The sequence below is a fragment of the Bos indicus x Bos taurus genome, chromosome 13, assembly GCF_003369695.1.
Source record: "Bos indicus x Bos taurus breed Angus x Brahman F1 hybrid chromosome 13, Bos_hybrid_MaternalHap_v2.0, whole genome shotgun sequence".
In the NCBI taxonomy this organism is placed as follows: domain Eukaryota; kingdom Metazoa; phylum Chordata; class Mammalia; order Artiodactyla; family Bovidae; genus Bos; species Bos indicus x Bos taurus.
Window position 1 is genome coordinate 8,358,039 of NC_040088.1, and position 17,724 is coordinate 8,375,762.

At 52.1% G+C, this 17,724-nt stretch overlaps 1 protein-coding gene across 5 annotated transcripts in view; it reads left to right on the forward strand.

The window, feature by feature from the left end:
- ELMO2 (engulfment and cell motility 2) overlaps nucleotides 1-17,724 on the forward strand; it is a 38,342-nt gene that overhangs the window by 12,945 nt on the left and 7,673 nt on the right. For 2 of the 5 annotated variants that reach the window (XM_027558374.1, XM_027558378.1), the window contains 11 exons: nucleotides 3,362-3,543; nucleotides 5,167-5,266; nucleotides 5,392-5,463; nucleotides 6,354-6,505; nucleotides 8,916-8,994; nucleotides 10,127-10,162; nucleotides 12,008-12,058; nucleotides 16,213-16,335; nucleotides 16,635-16,769; nucleotides 17,343-17,447; nucleotides 17,531-17,639. In XM_027558374.1, coding sequence (XP_027414175.1) covers nucleotides 3,362-3,543; nucleotides 5,167-5,266; nucleotides 5,392-5,463; nucleotides 6,354-6,505; nucleotides 8,916-8,994; nucleotides 10,127-10,162; nucleotides 12,008-12,058; nucleotides 16,213-16,335; nucleotides 16,635-16,769; nucleotides 17,343-17,447; nucleotides 17,531-17,639 — 1,144 coding nt within the window. The remainder of the gene's footprint in view (nucleotides 1-3,361; nucleotides 3,544-5,166; nucleotides 5,267-5,391; nucleotides 5,464-6,353; nucleotides 6,506-8,915; nucleotides 8,995-10,126; nucleotides 10,163-12,007; nucleotides 12,059-16,212; nucleotides 16,336-16,634; nucleotides 16,770-17,342; nucleotides 17,448-17,530; nucleotides 17,640-17,724) is intronic. The other 3 variants (XM_027558375.1, XM_027558376.1, XM_027558377.1) reach the window with 3 other exon arrangements.

Genomic DNA, 17,724 nt, shown 5'->3' on the forward strand with positions numbered 1-17,724 from the left:
AAAGGGCCCGCCTGACTCAGCCTGAGGAGTCCCAGAAAGCCCTTCCAGAGGAGGGGACATGTGGTTCCGGTGTTGAAGGGTAAGCAGGAGTCAGCTGAAGAAAGAGGAGAAGGAAAGGTATTCCATGCCCAGAGACGTGCCTTGTTAGGTGGTGCGGGAGTGGGTGGCCGGGGCCCGTAGCAATCAGTCGGAAGCCAGCAGAAGGTTCCTCAGTGGCCTTCTTGCAGGTTGGACTTTATCCAGAAGGGGGTGTGGGGACACTGAAAGACTTTAAGCGGGAAGCAATATTTTATTTAAATTTATATTTTAGAAAGATGACTTTAGAAAGTGACAGTATGGAAGATGGCAGAAGGCATCTTCAAGAAGCTGATGAGCAGTGTTAACAGCCCGTGAAGGCAGTGGCCATGGAGATGGAAGGGTGGGCGGGAAAAGTGGAGGTGAGCTTGGCGAAGAAGCTGGAAGGAGCGAGACAGTCCACACTGGCCCCCTGGTTTCTGCCAGGGCAGCCCTTCCAGGTAGCTGAGGAGGCATCCAGAAGGTGGGAAGGAAACAGGAGCTTGAAGCGGCTTAGGAGCCGAGGGCAGGGGCAGCGTCAGGATGGAGGGCGGCGTGGTCCGCAGTGAGCAGAGAGAAGGGAAGCTGAGGACAGAAGAGCCGTCTGTGGGTCTGGGAGACTGGTCCCCGGCCGGTGGCAGCCAGGCGGCAGTGCGTCGACTTTCCGAGGCAAGGACCTTCCGCTCACCGCATTATCAGGAGTATAAAAGGGTTTAAAAGGAAGTAGATAGAGAAGGTTCCAGCTCGGGGATATGGAGTTGAAAAGATACACTTTCTTAAAAAGAGGGGAAACATTCGTGTATTTTAAAATCAAAAAGGTTTGACAGAGAGCCAGCGAAAGGTCTCCCTCCCACTCTCGTCTCCTCTGCCTAGCTCCCCACCTCCTCCGACCCGTCAGGGTTGTTACCTTCTCTGGTGGTTTTTCTGTGTCCTTGAGAATGTTTTCAGATGGAAGAGACAGAGGTTGCCAGTGCGGGAAAGAGGGGGCGAGTGACCGGACAGGCGGGACCTTGGTGCCCACAGGACAGGAGGGGCCCACTGCCCAGCGAGGGGTTCGCCCTGACTGCTCGGCCAGAGCAGGACCGGTGACATGGGGGTGGCCTCAGCGCGTCTGCAGCTTCTCTTGCAGCTTTTCGTGTGTCCTGTTACGGACATGTAATGGAGGGCGTTCCTGGCCCCTGTTCCCTTGGTAACGTGAGAGCCTGCTCCATCTACACAGTACCTGCAGCTGCTTTTTGCTGAATGCCTGGGTTTAGCTGAATCCTTTCACATAGGGTATCATGAGATGAGTACTCTCTATAGCCCCATTTTTCAGATCAGGAAACTGAGACTCAGGTTCAACAACTTGCCAGTTATCGACACTCAGGACAGGTCAGAGCCGCATCTCAGACCCAGGTCTGGGAGCCGCAGAGCCAGTGTTCACGGCATCTCTGCCTCCCACTTCCCTCCCTCTCGTTCTTCTCGTTCTAAGGACCCCATCTCTGCCCCAGATGCTCTGCCAGTTTAACATGACAGCCTGGGAGCTGTGTCCTTCACAGACGTGCCCAAGCGTTTTCCAGGCCCCTGCGCAGACCAGGTGACTTTCCCTGGAACAGGAGCTGCGGGAGGCGGCCACCCAGAAACGCCGTCTCAGGAGGAAAGTGACATTTGGGGTTGGAAGGTTCTGAGTGTGGTACAGGCCAGTGCTCTTCGAATCGTTCTGTCCCGTGGCCCTTTCTTCTGCGCTCATGTTCTCCACTGTGTCCTCAAGAGCTGTGCATGGTTGGCAGGGAGAGACACGGGCAGCCTGACTCCTCGCCAGTGGAGAACGGGGGCTCCGGTCGCTTGGGAGAGATGCGGGCAGCCTAACTCCTTGACAGCGGAGAACGGGGGCTCCGGTCACTTGCTTTAGCACTGTAAGAAAAATTAAGACCCCGGGAGCGTTTTTGCTCTCCAGACTCTTCCATTCAAACCGAGACCATGAAATTAACACACAGAAAATAGAGTGATGAACCAGTAAGATGTGAGGCACTGGCTGTACAGTTAAGAAGTTCAGCAACAGGAAGGACCCGTGAACACGGGAGGAGGGGTCGCAGTCGTGTTTGCAAGAGGAGGCAGGCGCTCCAGGAGGGAAGGGGCCGCCTGCTCAGGGCGCCGCTGGTCCTTTTCTAAAAGCTGTCTCGAAATTAGCTGCTGCTTGGCATTCTTAAAGTTTCTCCAGGGCTAGCACTTTGAGGAACAATGATTTGGACTTTTGAGAGAAAGTGTATATATATATATATGTGTGTGTGTGTGTGTGTGTGTGTGTGTATATATATATATATATATATGTATTGGGCTTACCAGTTTCAGATTGAAAAAGAGACCTTAGAGGTCATCAGATTGAATTCTCCATCCAATGCAGGAATTCCTCCGATAGCACTTTTGACACATGTCATCTAGATTTTCCTTGATTGCTTCCAGTGACCAAGAGCCCAGTACTTCAAGAGACAACCTCTTCCGCTGTCTGATGGCTTTAGTTAATAGAGAACTCTTACGGGTACCAAATGGGGAAGGGGGTGGGGGAGGGGTAAATCAGGAATCTGGGATTAGCAGGTATAAACTACAAGGTCCTACCGCATAGCACAGGGAACTAGCTTCAGTATCCTATAATAAACCATAAAGGGAAAGAACACGAAAAAGAATGTATGTGTAGAAAACATGTGACACTTCGGTACACACTAGAAACTAACACAACATTCTAAATCAACTGAAAGTCAATTTAAAAAAAGAAAAACTCTCCAGTATTGATTGAACCATTATCTGTTGATTCATTGGAAAAACCCTGATGCTGGGAAAGAATGAAGGCAAAAGGAGAAGGGGATGGCAGAAGATGAGATGGTTCGATAGCATCACTGGCTTGATGGACATGAATTTGAGTAAATTCCGAGAGATAGTGAAGGACAAGGAAGCCCGGCGTGCTGCAGTTCATGGGGTCGCAGAGGTGGACACGACTTAGCAACTTAACAGCAGCATTCGTCTGTCTCTCTATGACTTGCCGTCGGTAGTGGATTGTCATCTCTCAGATCTCTTATGTTCCATCTGTGGAACTCTTTTTAATACATAGACCAGAGTGATACAGAAAGGATACACTTGGCTACAGATCTGTCTTGACCTACTGGTGATTCCCTGATGGATCCAATAAACATTTATTTGGCAAATATTAAGCAGTGTGAAAAGCTCTTTCTGCCTTGGGCTTGAGAGTCCACAGGGGCCCCTGGGAGCTATTCACAGAGCAGTGACCCACCACGGGGAGCTGATGTCCTGTGTCTTGTCCTTGGTCCCATAGTCCCGGGCTGCACGCCAGCTGATGGAGAGGACCCAGTCCTCCAGCATGGAGACCCGGCTGGACGCCATGAAGGAGCTGGCCAAGCTCTCTGCCGACGTGACCTTCGCCACCGAGTTCATCAACATGGATGGCATCGTTGTGCTGACGCGGCTCGTGGAAAGCGGAACCAAGCTCTTATCCCAGTGAGTGTTTCCGAGGTCTCGATAGGGGAGTCTCAGATCTACGACACTGCGGGGCGTCCCAGTCTCTTCCATTGAGTCAGACGCGCTTGTTGGGCTCCGTCTGCGTGCGGAGCAGCATGCCAAGCGCTACGGTCCACACGGGTATAACTTGTGGCCCTGAGTCTCCTAGTCTAGCTGGGCTCTCACAAATTCAGAGTCGGGACAGAGCAGCCCTGTGCTAAGTGAGAAGTAAACTCAGGGCTGAGGATGTTGGGAAGAGAGGTCAGCTCGCAGCTGCAATCGTTCCTGGAAAGTCGATGTGACGTGATGGAGGTTAATCAGCAGGCTGTCCGTTATCAACTAGAATAGATCTCTGTCTGTCTGTTCTTAACCACATCCCACGTCCCTCCCTCTCCAGGCACCAGCCCCCATACACAGGCTCCTTATACACAGACGTGTGTGGCCCTCCTCTGTAATAGCTCTCCCTCGCCCCTTCGCTGTCTGCCTGTCACCCGTTTTCACGGTGGGTGCGTACTTTGTGATCCTCCAGTGCTAAGGGGAACGTGGCGGGAAACTGCCCTGTTGATATCAGCAGTGGATAAACATGTTTAGTTTGTCTTCTAAGCCCATGGAACCTAAGCCAGCAGAGAGGGAGTCAGAAGTCTTCTTTCAGCTGATGGGTCAGCTGTTGAAGTTTCTTAGCCAAACTGAGCAGCTCATCTCAGGTATTTGTTTTAAGCTGTGGATTCTCCGGCTGCACGAAAATCCTGAAGCCTGTGGCTGCCGTCAGCACCTACCCGGGCGTTCCCAGTCTCCCAGGAGTGCAGGGTTTGACTGGCCGTGGTTCCCTCCTCTTTAAAATGGAGGTGCTACCCACCTGGCTGTCCTGTCCTGAGGAGGATCGTGGGTGAGATGGGTCAGAACATGTTTTGTAAACGCAAACTTGGTCTGTAAATCAGAGCGCTAGCACGCCATAGTCCAAGGCGTAGCAGAGTCGGACACATGAAGGGACTGGGCCCGCACATGCAGGTATGGGTGCATAACAGATACAGTGTATACAGAGCAGAGAAGGGGAAAAAACATTTCAAGCCTTCCTGTCCGTCAGCACTCTGGTCAGGTTTCTCATGCCTTATCCTGTCCTCACTGCAACCCTGTGAGGTTAACACTGTGAGAAGAATTCCATTTTACAGAGAGAGAAATAGAAGTCTGAAAATTTTAGAAGTCTAAAATTTGCCCAGCTAGGAAGTGGTCAGACAGGAGCTGAAACCATGGGCCAAAGTTCACGCTCTTTCTCCTGCATCCTGCTGCCTCCTGGCCTGAAGGCGGGCTGGGACGCAAGCTCCCTTGGGCACCCCACCCGGTGTTGTGGTTTGATGGGCATTTGCTGGACGGGAGGTGGCCGAGGGACTGTTTCCCTGAGATGAGGAAGCCTGGTCGCCCAGCCGCCTTCCCCTTGGTGATACTAGAGATCCGGGGAGGAATCCGTGTAGGCATCGGCGTCGGCCAGGCACAGGGCCGGTGGTGTCTGCAGATTTCTCGTGTGGTGCTTACGCTGAACCCGTGCCTGCTGCAGCTCCCTTCACTCCCGTGTTCCCCGGTTCTGAATCTTCGTATCGTTTTGTGTGTGTTTTGCACATGTCTCAGCTACAGTGAGATGCTGGCATTCACCCTGACTGCCTTCTTAGAGCTCATGGACCATGGCATTGTCTCCTGGGACATGGTTTCAATCACCTTTATTAAGCAGGTGAGGCTTCCAACCTTCCTCCCTCAGTCACCAGGTGTCCTCTAGGCTCGAGGGGAGATGCAGGCCACACAGCTGCTCCAGGGAGGGTCGGCCTTCTAGCCCCAAGCCAGGTTTTTCATCCTCAGGGTCTGGCCTTCCTGTGGCTCCTGGAAGATGTACCGAGACTTTGTTATACTCACAGGGCCTGTGCTGAGAAGGTGGGACTGGGCTCCCAGAATCCATTGTGGCCAAAGTGGGATTGGATTGTCAGTGAGACCTGCGGTAGCGCCAGCCAGCCCGCCAGCCCCATCCCTAAGTCTCTTGACTGCTTCTTGAGCCCTCCCTCTTCTTGGGATTTAAAAAAAAAAATGTTCATTTCATTTGCCTTATATTCTCTTACATTTACTAGTGTGCCTTCTGTTTACAAATCTGCAGGCGAGCCTATTTGTCAGATGAACTCAGTGTGGAGAGGAGAGACTTCTAGTTTTGTCCTTCTAGAAGAAGAGGCAGTGTCACTTCCAGAAACTGAACTGAAAACCAATAAATGATATCTCAGCTGATCTAGATTGTACCTGTCATTGGCTTGGGACATTGAGAACTTCCTGATGGCTGGAGACACTTAGGCAGGAGTGCAGTGACCATGTGTCAAGGATATTCTCATGGGGACTGAGCAGAGAGATTAAATTACGAGACTTGGAGGTCCTTTCCATGTCCCTGAGTCTCTGCGTGTGTACAGGGACAAAGTGTACGTCAGGGGAACAGCACATGGCGAGCACACGAGGTCCCAGGATCAGGAAGACCCTCTGCTCCTCACACAGCCCTTCCATGCCGAAATCCTTGTTTCTAAAAACAAGGGATTTAAGTTCTTAGGTTTAAGGAAACACAGTTGAGTGGATGCTGTCATTTGAAATCGAGTTATGCATTATCCATGCCCGGGACTCCCTGGCACCCTGGCCAACACAGCAGACACCACTGTCACCTGGGGGCGGCTGTCCAGAAGTGGGCAGCACACCTAAGCAGGGAGAGTCCTGGGCGGGGGCCGGGCATCTGAAACCTAAGCCTTCAGCCCTCGCGGGCTTCCTCACCGCCTCGCCCTCTCTGGCTCTAGATCGCGGGGTACGTGAGCCAGCCCATGGTGGACGTGTCCATCCTGCAGAGGTCCCTGGCCATCCTGGAGAGCATGGTCTTGAACAGTCAGAGCCTGTACCAGAAGATCGCGGAGGAGATCACCGTGGGGCAGCTCATCTCGCACCTCCAGGTGTAAGTGTGGCCCTGCCACGCCTCCTGCCCAGCCCGCCCCCCAGCCCTCTGCCCTCCTCCCGCCGCACCTGTATTCCCAGGTGCTGGGCCGCTTGTCACTCGTCACCTCTTCCCTGCTACTCACTGCCAGAATTCCTCCCATAATTCAGAGCTGGTCACGTCACGCTCCTGCCTGACACCCTCTGTAACTCTCTTCACCTCTTAGGATAGCATGAAACTGTCCCAGTCCCTCTCTGTATCACTATGGTGCCAGACAGAATTAGATGCTTTCTCTTCTATGAGCGCAGGAGTCCCTGTTTGTATCTATGACGATCATATTTACATGAAATACTGTATTTTTTATTATCTGTCTCCCGTTTTAAACGTTGAGTTGGGAACAGGGACCAGTTTTGTATCCCTTGTTTTAAGTAGAAGCTCTGTTAGTATTTGTCGAATGAACTCTTGCTGAACTAGCAGCGTGCAGTTGAGGGTAGCCAGAAGTGTCTTGCAGAGCATGTGTTCCAATTCAGGCTCTACTGCAGACGAGGTCTCTGCCCTCGGCAAGCTAACTCTTCTGGCTTCAGTTTCCGCACCTCTGCGCTGGGGTTAATCCCTCCCACCTCTCAGGCTTGGGAGGATCAAAGGAGAGAAAAAGTCTAGTGTAGAGACCTCACAGGATAGGTATTCATTCAGGAGAGGTTTTTTTGTTGTTGGTCATTGTTTTTTTGGTTTTGTTTGTTTTTTAAGTTTATCCCATCCTAAGACATTTAACGGATAGTAAACAAGATCTAAAGACAGATGAACCCTTAGGAGGCTGTTCTCCCTTCCCCCTTCTTTTTTCTTCCCTTTCTGCCATTCCACATAATTTAAGGGGCCTGGACTTGCCAAAAGCAAGGATGCTGATACTGCTGACACCTTCCTACCTGCTGCCCCCTTCCAGCATGTGGGTTGTTGACTGAATACCCTTCCGGTTCCCGGGGAAGCGAGAATTCCCAGACTCGGTTGTTTTTAGCAGCCTTTTCTTCACTCAGCTATGCTCTCAGCCCAAACCTTCCCACGAGCCCAAGTGAAAAAAAAAAGCACAAGAAAATTTGCAACTCTGATTTCTTTCTCCTTGTCACTTCTCTAGGGGATTCTTCAGCCTCTGTTTTCATGCCCCAAAAGCCAAAAAGGTTGATTGAAGTGAGGGGACATGATCAACCCCAGATGGAGAGTTCTGATTTTCCTGACCTCAGAGTTACCTCTGTTTCTTTGTTTCTGAATTGGAATGACCCAATCACCTCCTTAGGGAGGAGAGAGGAGCTAGGCGTTTCTTAGGGGTCAGTCTGTGAATATTTTCAACCCATTGCTGTCCCTGGAAGTCATGTCCGCTGCTGCTGGGCTGAGGGACGCCTCGTGCCCTCAATCAGACTTCCAAGACGCCCCCGCCTGACCTGGGAGCCCAGCAGCCCCTCTGGAAAGAGCCTCAGAATGCAGCTGTGACACAGCAGGTGGAGAGTTCTCATCAATTGCTGGGAGTATGAGATTCCAGAGAAAAGTGGTAGCTACTGTTGATTTAAAATAAAATATGTTCACAGTTGAAGACTTCAAAAAAACAGAGAAGCACAATAAGGGAACCGTTTGCCCATTATCCCACCGCCAGACATAACCACTGTTAACATTTTTTTTACCACCCCACCCTCGAGGCATGTGAGATCTTAGTTCCCTGACCAGGGATCAAACCCACGCCCCCTGCATTGGAAGTGCAGAGTCTTAACAACTTGACTGTCAGGGAAGTCCCTAACATTAAATTGACTGTCTCACTGGTCTTGTCTTTTCTATGCATACTTGTAAAAAAGTTGGAATCTTACTACACATACTTTGTGTGCCTTGATTTTTTTTTTAACAGAGTAATAGGTCTTGAACATGTCCCATGTCAAAGAACCTTCTAAAAGGGTAGTTCTTAATCTTTTTGCATCCCAGATGCCTTTGAAAATCCAGTAATGGTTATGGACTCTCACCTCCCTGGAAAAACTGTCACATAGTCAACCAGATAAATGGAATAATGGCTATACCGTTTCTAGGGTGTATGGATACCCTAAGCCCATCCCTAACCCCAAATGAAGAACCTTTGTGCTAAAACAGTGACTGCTTAGGATTTTCATATACATGAACAGAGCTGCTCCTGTGGACATTCACATTATTTCCTATTCTTCTTTTTAATAGTACTTTGATAAAACACTTTGCCAGTAACTTGCACACAGCTCTCTAATGGCTGTCTTTGGATAAATTCTTCCTGCTTGAATTGCTGGGTCAGGGGCTGTGCCCTGTTTTAAGGCTTTTGATCCTTGGCCTCCGATTATTTTATGACAGTCTGCGAGTGATTGTTGTAAACCATCTCTTGCTGTTCAGTCTGCTAATCTCCCTCTGCCTTCTTTCTCTGTTAACACAGCTCCAACCAGGAGATTCAGACCTACGCCATTGCACTGATTAACGCACTTTTTCTGAAGGCCCCTGAGGACAAGCGACAGGTCTGTGGCAGCCTTTTCAAGCTTTTCATTTGGGCTTTTCCGAGAGAAGACTTCTCACCCAGCCAGTCAGGGACTCTTGGGAGAGTCCTTCGTCCTGTCCCTCTGTAGCCAGAGCCCATCGGAGTGGCTTTGCTAATAAGGAAGACCCCGGGAAGACCAAGGAGGGAGACCAGCTGGGTCCTAGGTCAGGGCAGGGGCCTGCAGACTTTTTCCTCTCAAGGCCGAATAAATATTTTTTTCTTTGGTGGGCCTTATGGTCTACGTGGCAACTCTTCAGCTTTCCCGCTATAGCCAAGGAAGCCTCAGACAGTAGACAGCAGGGGGGTGTGGTGACTGTTCATAAGACCTTGACATCTCATTTGGCCTTAGTGTGGCTACCCCTGGGTTAGAGGATCAAGAAGCAGGGAGAAGAGACTCTCCTGGCAGCCCTGCCAGGTCCTATCCTTGCTGAAGGAAGGAAGCAACAGTGGAGAGACTTAGCTCAAAGTTTCATGTCTGAAGATCCTCTCATCCAGATTCTAAATTTTTCCCTATTAGTTAGCTATGTGACATGATGCAAATTGCTCTATTTCTCTGAGCCCCGGTTTCCTCACCTATAACGTGGGAGCAGCATCTGCCCGATTCATTCATAAGGATGTCATGAGAAAAAGGCTGTTTTCCCAGGGAGGAAACGAGGGATGAGCGGGCCAGTGGGGCAAACGCTGACCTCAGAGGCCAGAGCCCCAAGGCCGAGTGTTTTTTTCACCACTTCTGGGCAAGTGCTCTGACCCCTCCGGGTCTCCACTTCTCTTTCTGTAAAATGCAAGGGCCAGGTTAAAGGATCTGTAAGGGCCCTTCCAACACTGCCGTTCTTGATTTCTCTGGTCAAAGCCCAAGAGAGGTACATAAGAAAGGCTTTGTCATTTTCGGTCAACCCCCTGGGCTCAGTAAGTCGTAATTCCCGTGGGATCATGCACTGAGTTCTTGGAAGGTTCTGGTGGGAGGACCTGGAGCATCTGTGGTTCTGTCTGTCCTTGTCTTTCTTGGATGGCTTGCTCTGTTCATCTCTTCCTCCCTAGTCCTGTTGTGAATGTAAGCCGAAAGCTCATTCTTCCATCTGCTTCTCTCTGTGCTTTTTGCTTTCTGCCGGCAGGACAAGCACCTTAATCCGCTAGACCTGCCTGTCACTGTAAGTAGCACTGCCGTGTGGAAAGGGCCCCGCTGTCTTCCAGGTGGGGAGGTCAAAGCCAGGCAAAAATCTCCTGATCTGATCAGGCGGTTCACGGAGCTCCAAGACACAGGAAAAGGTTGTGTGCTATAAATCTCATTTGACAGGGCAGGGAGGGAAGCACTGCAGATCAGAGTCACCTCAAGGATTAAGGAAGGGGCTGCCTGCCCCGGGGAACATGGCCCAGTCTGTTCTTTGTAACCTGCCTTCATGTGGGTCTGTCGTTCAGCTGGAGAAGATCAGATTCAGGAATAGCCTATGACTTTCATCTGGATGATCCCAGATGCATCGCCTTCCTGCTTGCGGTAGCAGTAGTAAAGGGAAATGTGTGCCCTTCTGGATGCTTACTAGACCATAGCAATTGGAGAAGCTTTAGACGGTTCACAGAGGGAGTTTGAATGCTCATTTCTTGGTTAGAGGGAGCTCGGAGAGGTCAGCTCTACAAGGATATGAAAGACAGTGAGTGCTTTCTCCGCTCTCCCCCCTGCCAGCACCGCAGAGAAATCTTTGGTCGAAGGCCTTTATACTCCAGTAGCAGATCACTGGCAATTACCCACTGACGACAGCAAGGTTTAAGCTCCATAACCAGCCTCCCATAGCTACTGAAGAAGTTTCTAGTCCACCTTCTTCCTCTGCCAGCCAGTGTGTGCTCGGGGGACACAAAGTAAAACTTAATGTTCCTGGCAGCTTCAGCCGTTGGGAATGTGGCCAGAAATCTAGAAGCAAGAGAGGCCTTCCAGCTCTGAGAAAGATGATTATCTGTGGAATTAAATGGAGGCAGTTGAGAAAGTGAAGTCATACGAATTAACATTATAAGAAGTGATGGCTGACACTGGAAGGAAGAGACGATGAATTATGAAAAGCTGTCCAGAAAATTAAAAGCATAGTAATCTAGGCGCATTTTGTTTAGGGGAAAATAGCTTCACATTTCAGAAGCTATGTCAGAACTTTTCAGAACAGTGTCACAACATAGGATAGTAACTGATGTGGGTTTTACTGATGGGACCAAATCCTTGGCAGTGATTAAATTATAATCATTACAGTCTCTTCAAAAATAAAGAAGTGTATATATTTTGAGAAGATTAGCACAAGAATGGTCAAAATAATGGTTCTGAGAGGACCCTTAAGGCTTCATTCCCTGGGAGATTCACTTAACTTAGGACACTATTTCCTGAGTGTGCTAAATAGTTACTGTCAAAATCTGAACCCAATATAATAAAAAAGGCGACCCTGTCGTGAAAAAGTACCCCAAACCACACAACAGATTCTTCTCTAAAACCGGTCAGAAGTGAGTCATAAGCATCCCGCCCGAGCTCCTGCTGGCATGGTGCTGGGGGCTGGGGAGATGCTGGGGCCAAGCCCTATCCCTGGTTTGGAGTCAGCGTTTCATCAGAGCCCCTTGCAGCCTTGGCAGTGGTTCCAGCCGGGGACAGTGCATGTGGCCTGGGAACCATCACGCTGCTCTGTGCCCTGTGCTCATTGTCTGTTGCCCAGCGTCCTTGTAATGTCTCGTCCTAAAGTAGTCTTTGTCCCTCTCTGAAGATGACTCAGTTGATTGTGCCATTGAGAAAGGAAGCCCTGTTTACCTTCACTTGTACTCTGGAAAGAAAATGTGCGGGAATTTTTCAGAGTATAAAATACATAGTTGAAGGTCTGTGAATTTTTACCCCACGTGCCCACCTTTCATTTGAAAAGAAGAAAAAAATCAAGGGGAAAAGCCCGAGAGCTGTGACATCCCTTCCTTTGGATCGTTGTCACAGCTCCGTGCCTGCCACCCGGCTCACATTTGCCTCTTCTTCTCAACAGGACATGGCCAATGCATTTGCACAGAAGCACCTTCGGTCCATAATCCTCAATGTAAGTTCCTAGACAAGCTGTATTTTGTTATTGTTATTGTTTTGTTACGGTTCAGTGCAGCTGTTACTGTTTTTTGTTTTTCTTTAATAATTTTATTCATTTTTGGCTGTGATGGGTCTTTGCGGCACTGGCTTGTGGCGAGCGGGGCCTTCTCTCTAGTTGGGGTGCGCAGATGCGTCCTGCAGTGGCTTCTCTGGTCTTGGCGCACAGCTCTAGGGTGTACGGGCTTCAGTAGCTGCAGCAGGTGGGCTCAGTACTTGTGGTTCCCGGGCTCTAGAGCACAGCACGTGGGATCCTCCCAGATCCGGGAACGAACCTGTGTCTCCTGCATTGGCAGGTGGATTCTTTACCACTGAGCCACCAGGGAAGCCCCTACGATTCTTATAGTTGTACTACTATTAGCGAAATTGCTATGAAGCAAGGTGGGCACTCAGGAAACTTACTGGTAGGTACTTAACCCTTCCTCAGTTGGAAAGCTGTGTTTTGTGATCCTTTTAAGCAGGGTTGTCTCGAGGAGGCTGGCCCACCAGGAACTGCAGAGCCTCCAGAGAGGTCCTTAGCCAGCTAATACTGTTTGTTGCCCCACAATTCCAAAAAAAATTTATCCAGAAGGACTGTGTTAAAATAGACACAGAAAGAGCAATTCATTTGACTGACACCAGCCGTAACTCCCAAGTTGTGTGGGGCCCTGGGAGGGATGCCCGGCCTGTGGGTTCCAGGGGAGGACCCAGCAGTCCCGCCATGAAGGAGGGCTGTAGGAGGCTGTAGGTGAGGCTGAGGGTAAGCGGGCAGTCAGAAAAGGAATTCCTGCGTGGGGAAGGGGGACACCCAGGAGGAGTGAGTGGTCCTGTAAAGGGTGGAGCAAGGATGTGTGATCGGCTGGTGTGCTATGCTTAGTCACTCAGTCGTGTCCGACTCTTTGCGACCCCATAGACTGTAGCTTTCCAGGCTTCTCTGTCCATGGGATTCTCCAGGCAAGAATACTGGGATGGGTTGCCATGCCCTCCTCCAGGGAATCTTCCTGACCCAGGGATCAAACTCAGGTCTTCCGCATTGCAGGTGGATTATTTATCATCTGAGCCACCAGGGAAGCCTGTGACCAGCTGGAGAGGTAGCAAAGAGGACCTTGTTTGTTTTCTTTTTTTTTTTTTCGAAAAGCAGTTGAGCTTTAATCAGGATCGTGAAATAACCAGGCTGCCCTTTTAGAAAGATCACAGTGCACGGTCTGTGTTGCCTGCGGAGCGGTGGTGGGGAGAGAGCTGAGGCGGGAGGTGAGGGCAGAGGAAGAGCACCAAGGAGCTCAGTTAAAAGACGGCCATCGTATCGGTTGTCAAAAACAAGGTGGAACTGGGAGACTGCAGTGAAAGAAACAAAACGAGAAGTCAGAGTCGAGTGTGAAAGCCTTCAGAAATCTGAACATGAACTTTGGAGTCGGCACCCCCGCCCCCCCACTGTTAACCGGTCTTTGATCTTGAGCAATCTACTTACCGTCTGTGGGCTTCGATTTGCTCACCCGGATGTGAGGACCGAATGAGCTACTGCACACACACAGGGCTTAGCGGGGGGCCTGGCGCTCGTTGAGTGCTCTGCTCACGGGCAGTTCCTTCACCTGAACAAGACGTACGGGGGCCACAATTCGAGACATCCCCGTGGGCGCCTGAGAAGTGGATCAGCTGCTCTGAACGGGCAGAGCCGGACGTCACCCTGCAGAACCAGCCCCGCCTTGGGGCTGTCTCCCCGCTCAGAGCCCCATGACAGTGCGGCAGGACGGACAGGAGCAGACACTGCTGCCCCCGCCTGCCGCACCAGGGCCCGTCCACGTGCGCGGGCAGCCGTGTCGGGCACCGTCCTCTGCCTGTGTGGGAGTGGGTGCCCTTCCCAGAGACCTTGAATGAATTCTGGGGCTCGTCCTTTACCTGAATGGGTTTAAAAGTTCAGCTCATTCCTGGACAAACGTGGAGAACAAGCAAGGCTTCTGTCCAGTGTCAGGACTCAGGATCCAAAGTGTCCACTCGGAAAAGGTTAATTCATGCTCACTTCAGTCTGCATTTAGTGGGGTTGAATCAGAGAGCAGAGGCCTCGAGGTGCTTGGCAGTCGAATGAGACTCCATCAGACTGGAGCTGTACCTCCTTTAGCCACTGGGGGCTGGAGTAACCACCCTCCCCCGGCTCCAACCTCTCTCAGTTTGAGGAAGGGAGATTGTGTTGAATGAAAACCAGGCTCTCTTCAGAGTGGCTTTATGCATTATGGAGCGAGGCAAGGAGGGAGGCACAGGGACAGACAGGTAGGGAGAAACCAGAGTGGCAGCAGGACCCGGAGAAAGGAAGAGACTCTGGGCGAAGCGGAGAGGGCCGAAGCAGCCAAGGTGGAGGAGAGAGACTGGGTCGGGGCGGACCGTGAAAAGGAAGCTCGAGAGACAGACGGACACAGTGGAGGCAGCTGAAGAGGGCTGGGGTGGGAGATGAGGGCAGAGCGTGCTCACCGCGGGCCAAGCAGGGGCAGCGCAGAGCAGTGGCTCACGCCCCGGATGGCCGTGGGCACTTGGGATGTGCCCGGTGCGCCTGGAGAACTGAGCTTGTCGTCCTTGACAGTTTCAGTTTAAATTTCAGCACCACCTGTGACTTGTGGATCCTGTGTTGGGGCCTTGCAGTCCAGGGAAGGGAAGAGTTCTGGAGTCGCAGGTGGGGAGAGGACGCCGAGGGCAGTGCCGGCCAGCGGGAACACGACGTGAGCCACGGTTTCATCGTCAGTGTTCCAGCAGCGGCATCAAACAAACGAAGGAGGAAAATTAGTTTTTTTGATAGCATAGTACACTTAACCCAGTATGTCTGAAACCCTGTGATATCACCATGTAATCAATAGAAAAGTGATTAAGGAGATACTTTACATTTTTTTCCATGCCAAGACTCTGTTTACATTCACAGCACATCTCGGTTTAGACCAGCCACATTTCCAGTGTGCAGCAGACGCGGGTGGCCAGTGGCTACCAGATCAGGCTGCACAGATCTGAAGAGAGTGTGCAAGCTCTGGAGAAGGACTGATCTAGAGTGAGAGAGCTCTAGATACAGCAGAACTTTCTGTGAATGGACATGTTCCACACCAGCTCTCTTGCTGGACGGTAGTCACCAGCCACAGGTGCCTGCTGAGCTGAAAGTGAGGCTAGTGCCTCAGCTTAAAATGAGGCCTTGTAACTTGAATTAATTTTAACTGATTGAGAGGCACGTGGACACATAGGCTAGGGGCTCGCATACTGGACAGCACAGCTCTCGAGATGAGCTAGATGGAGGAAGAGAACGCGAAAGGCACAGGTGGCGGCACGTGTGGGGACCGGGCAAGAGTTCCATTTGATGAGAAAAGAGCAAGAGCGACCGGGGCCTCAGGATGGCGGGTGAGACGGAGGGAGTGAGGGATGCAGGGAGCAGGCAGGAAAGGGAAGGAGGCCACCACGGGTGGGAGACGGGGCGGACCAGCGTGGTCAGCTGGGAGGACAGCGGGGCGATGTAGGGCAGGGCAGAGATGCAGCATGGGCGGCGAAGGAGGCCTGAGGAGCTGGGGCGAGCAGGCATCGGGAGGAGCGGTGAGCTCGGGGCAGGCGGGGATAGTCATCAGAGAAGAAGGACTGGGGTGGGGACACAGGGAGGGGGCGTAGAGTGATCAGGGGGAAGGGGAGAGAGAAGGGGTGAGTGGGGGGCCTACAGGGAGCATTAGATGCCCCCCCGCCTTGGTGTACGTGTCTAGAGATGACTGAAAGAAAATGATCGTTTTGAAACCTGTCTCCTCCATGAGGCCATCCTGAACGTTTTTCCTGAGACAAAAGCGTGCCGTCCAGTTCTGCCAGTGACTCTTGACACACACACTCTGTTGTGGGGATCGACTGGAATGAGGCCCCGCCACCTACCTCCCACGTCATAACCTTACCCTTCGTCCCACTTCCCTCCCCAGGACCGGGCAGAAAAAAAGATGGTGCCCTTGGGGCTTGCAGTGCGTCAGCCCTGCCTGAGTCAGGCCCGTTCACGCTCCCTCCACTTCTGGAGCATGCCGGCGCTATGTGGGGAGAGAACCCTGTCCCCTGCCCAGTGCTTTGTCTTTTGCGCATCTATGTCACAACCCTCCAGCAGAAACCACTTCAACCCTCTGCCCTTGCTCTTTCCAGCACGTGATCCGAGGGAACCGCCCCATCAAAACCGAGATGGCCCATCAGCTGTATGTCCTGCAAGTCCTGACCTTTAACCTTCTGGAAGAGAGGATGATGACCAAGATGGACCCCAATGACCAGGTGGGCTCTCAGTGGGACCAGGCTCCCCCGGCTGGCGTCGTGTGCCGTGTGATGCGGCGCGCTGTGCCCTGTGTTTGGAGCGCCTGCTGGGTGCCGGGAGCCGAGCTTCCTTGTGTCTACAGAAACGGTTTTGTCAGCTCTGTGCCTCGCCGTGATCCCTTCCATCTGTGTCCTGTGTGATGCCTCCTCGGGTTGATCGGGGCCAGGGTTCTGCCTGGAAAAGCTCGACCCACTCCTTTCTTTTCCTTGCTTCCTTTGATCAGCTGACTCATCTGCTGACAGTCTGTTTCACCTCCCAGGCTCAAAGAGACATTATATTTGAACTGAGGAGGATTGCATTTGATGCAGATTCTGACCCCAGCAACACCCCCGGGAGTGGGACTGAGAAACGCAAAGCCATGTACACCAAGGACTACAAAATGCTGGGGTTCACTGTGAGTTTGCCAGACACTAACACTGTAGACCTTCTCCCCCGACGGAGTGAGCGGGCCCCCCCAGACAGAACCCTGACAGCCCTCCCTCGTAACACGTATCGTCATGGGAGCCCCGGAACTGGAGACACTGAGCGGCTGGAGGGCCCTCGACGCTTGGTCCACAAGTTTATGTGCAACATTTGGCCCCTTGAAAGAAACCCATCTGTAGGGGGACCCAGGAAGTGGGCCAGATGAGTGGCGGGGGGACCACTCATCAAAGCAGCTGGTTCCACGAGAAGCTGGAGTGGGTATTGTAATAGGAGACAGCTTGAGGATAGAGTTAATTAAACACTTACTGGGCATCTACTCAGCAACCAGCAGTATTCTAGGCCTTGGGGATGCCAGACAAGTCAGCCACAGTCCAGTGGCCAGGAGCCCAAGCCGTCATAGAGATGGCACATGACCAGAGCTTCGGCGGGCAGGTGTGGTGTGCCGGCAGGCAGCACGAGGTGGAGGGGCGATCGGACTTCCCCTCAAGTGAGCCCCCGCACTGGAGGCCGTCGGGTCTCAAGTCGGGTGTCTTTCTTTGCCCAGAACCACATCAACCCCGCGATGGACTTCACCCAGACTCCGCCTGGGATGCTGGCCTTGGACAACATGCTGTACTTGGCGAAAGTCCACCAGGACACCTACATCCGGGTAAAGGCTGGGGCAGCTGCCCCCGCGGATGCCCCTCCGCCCGCCTGCCCGCTCCCTCCCTCACGCCCTCTCCTCGCCCGCAGATCGTCCTGGAGAACAGCAGCCGAGAAGACAAACACGAGTGCCCCTTTGGCCGCAGTGCGATCGAGCTCACCAAGATGCTGTGCGAGATCCTGCAGGTCGGGGAACTGCGTGAGTACGCGGCTCCCCTGCACGCCCGCTCCCTGTGCTCGGGGCCGGTGAGACCTAAGAGTGCAACGTTAGGTGTCTCTGCGAC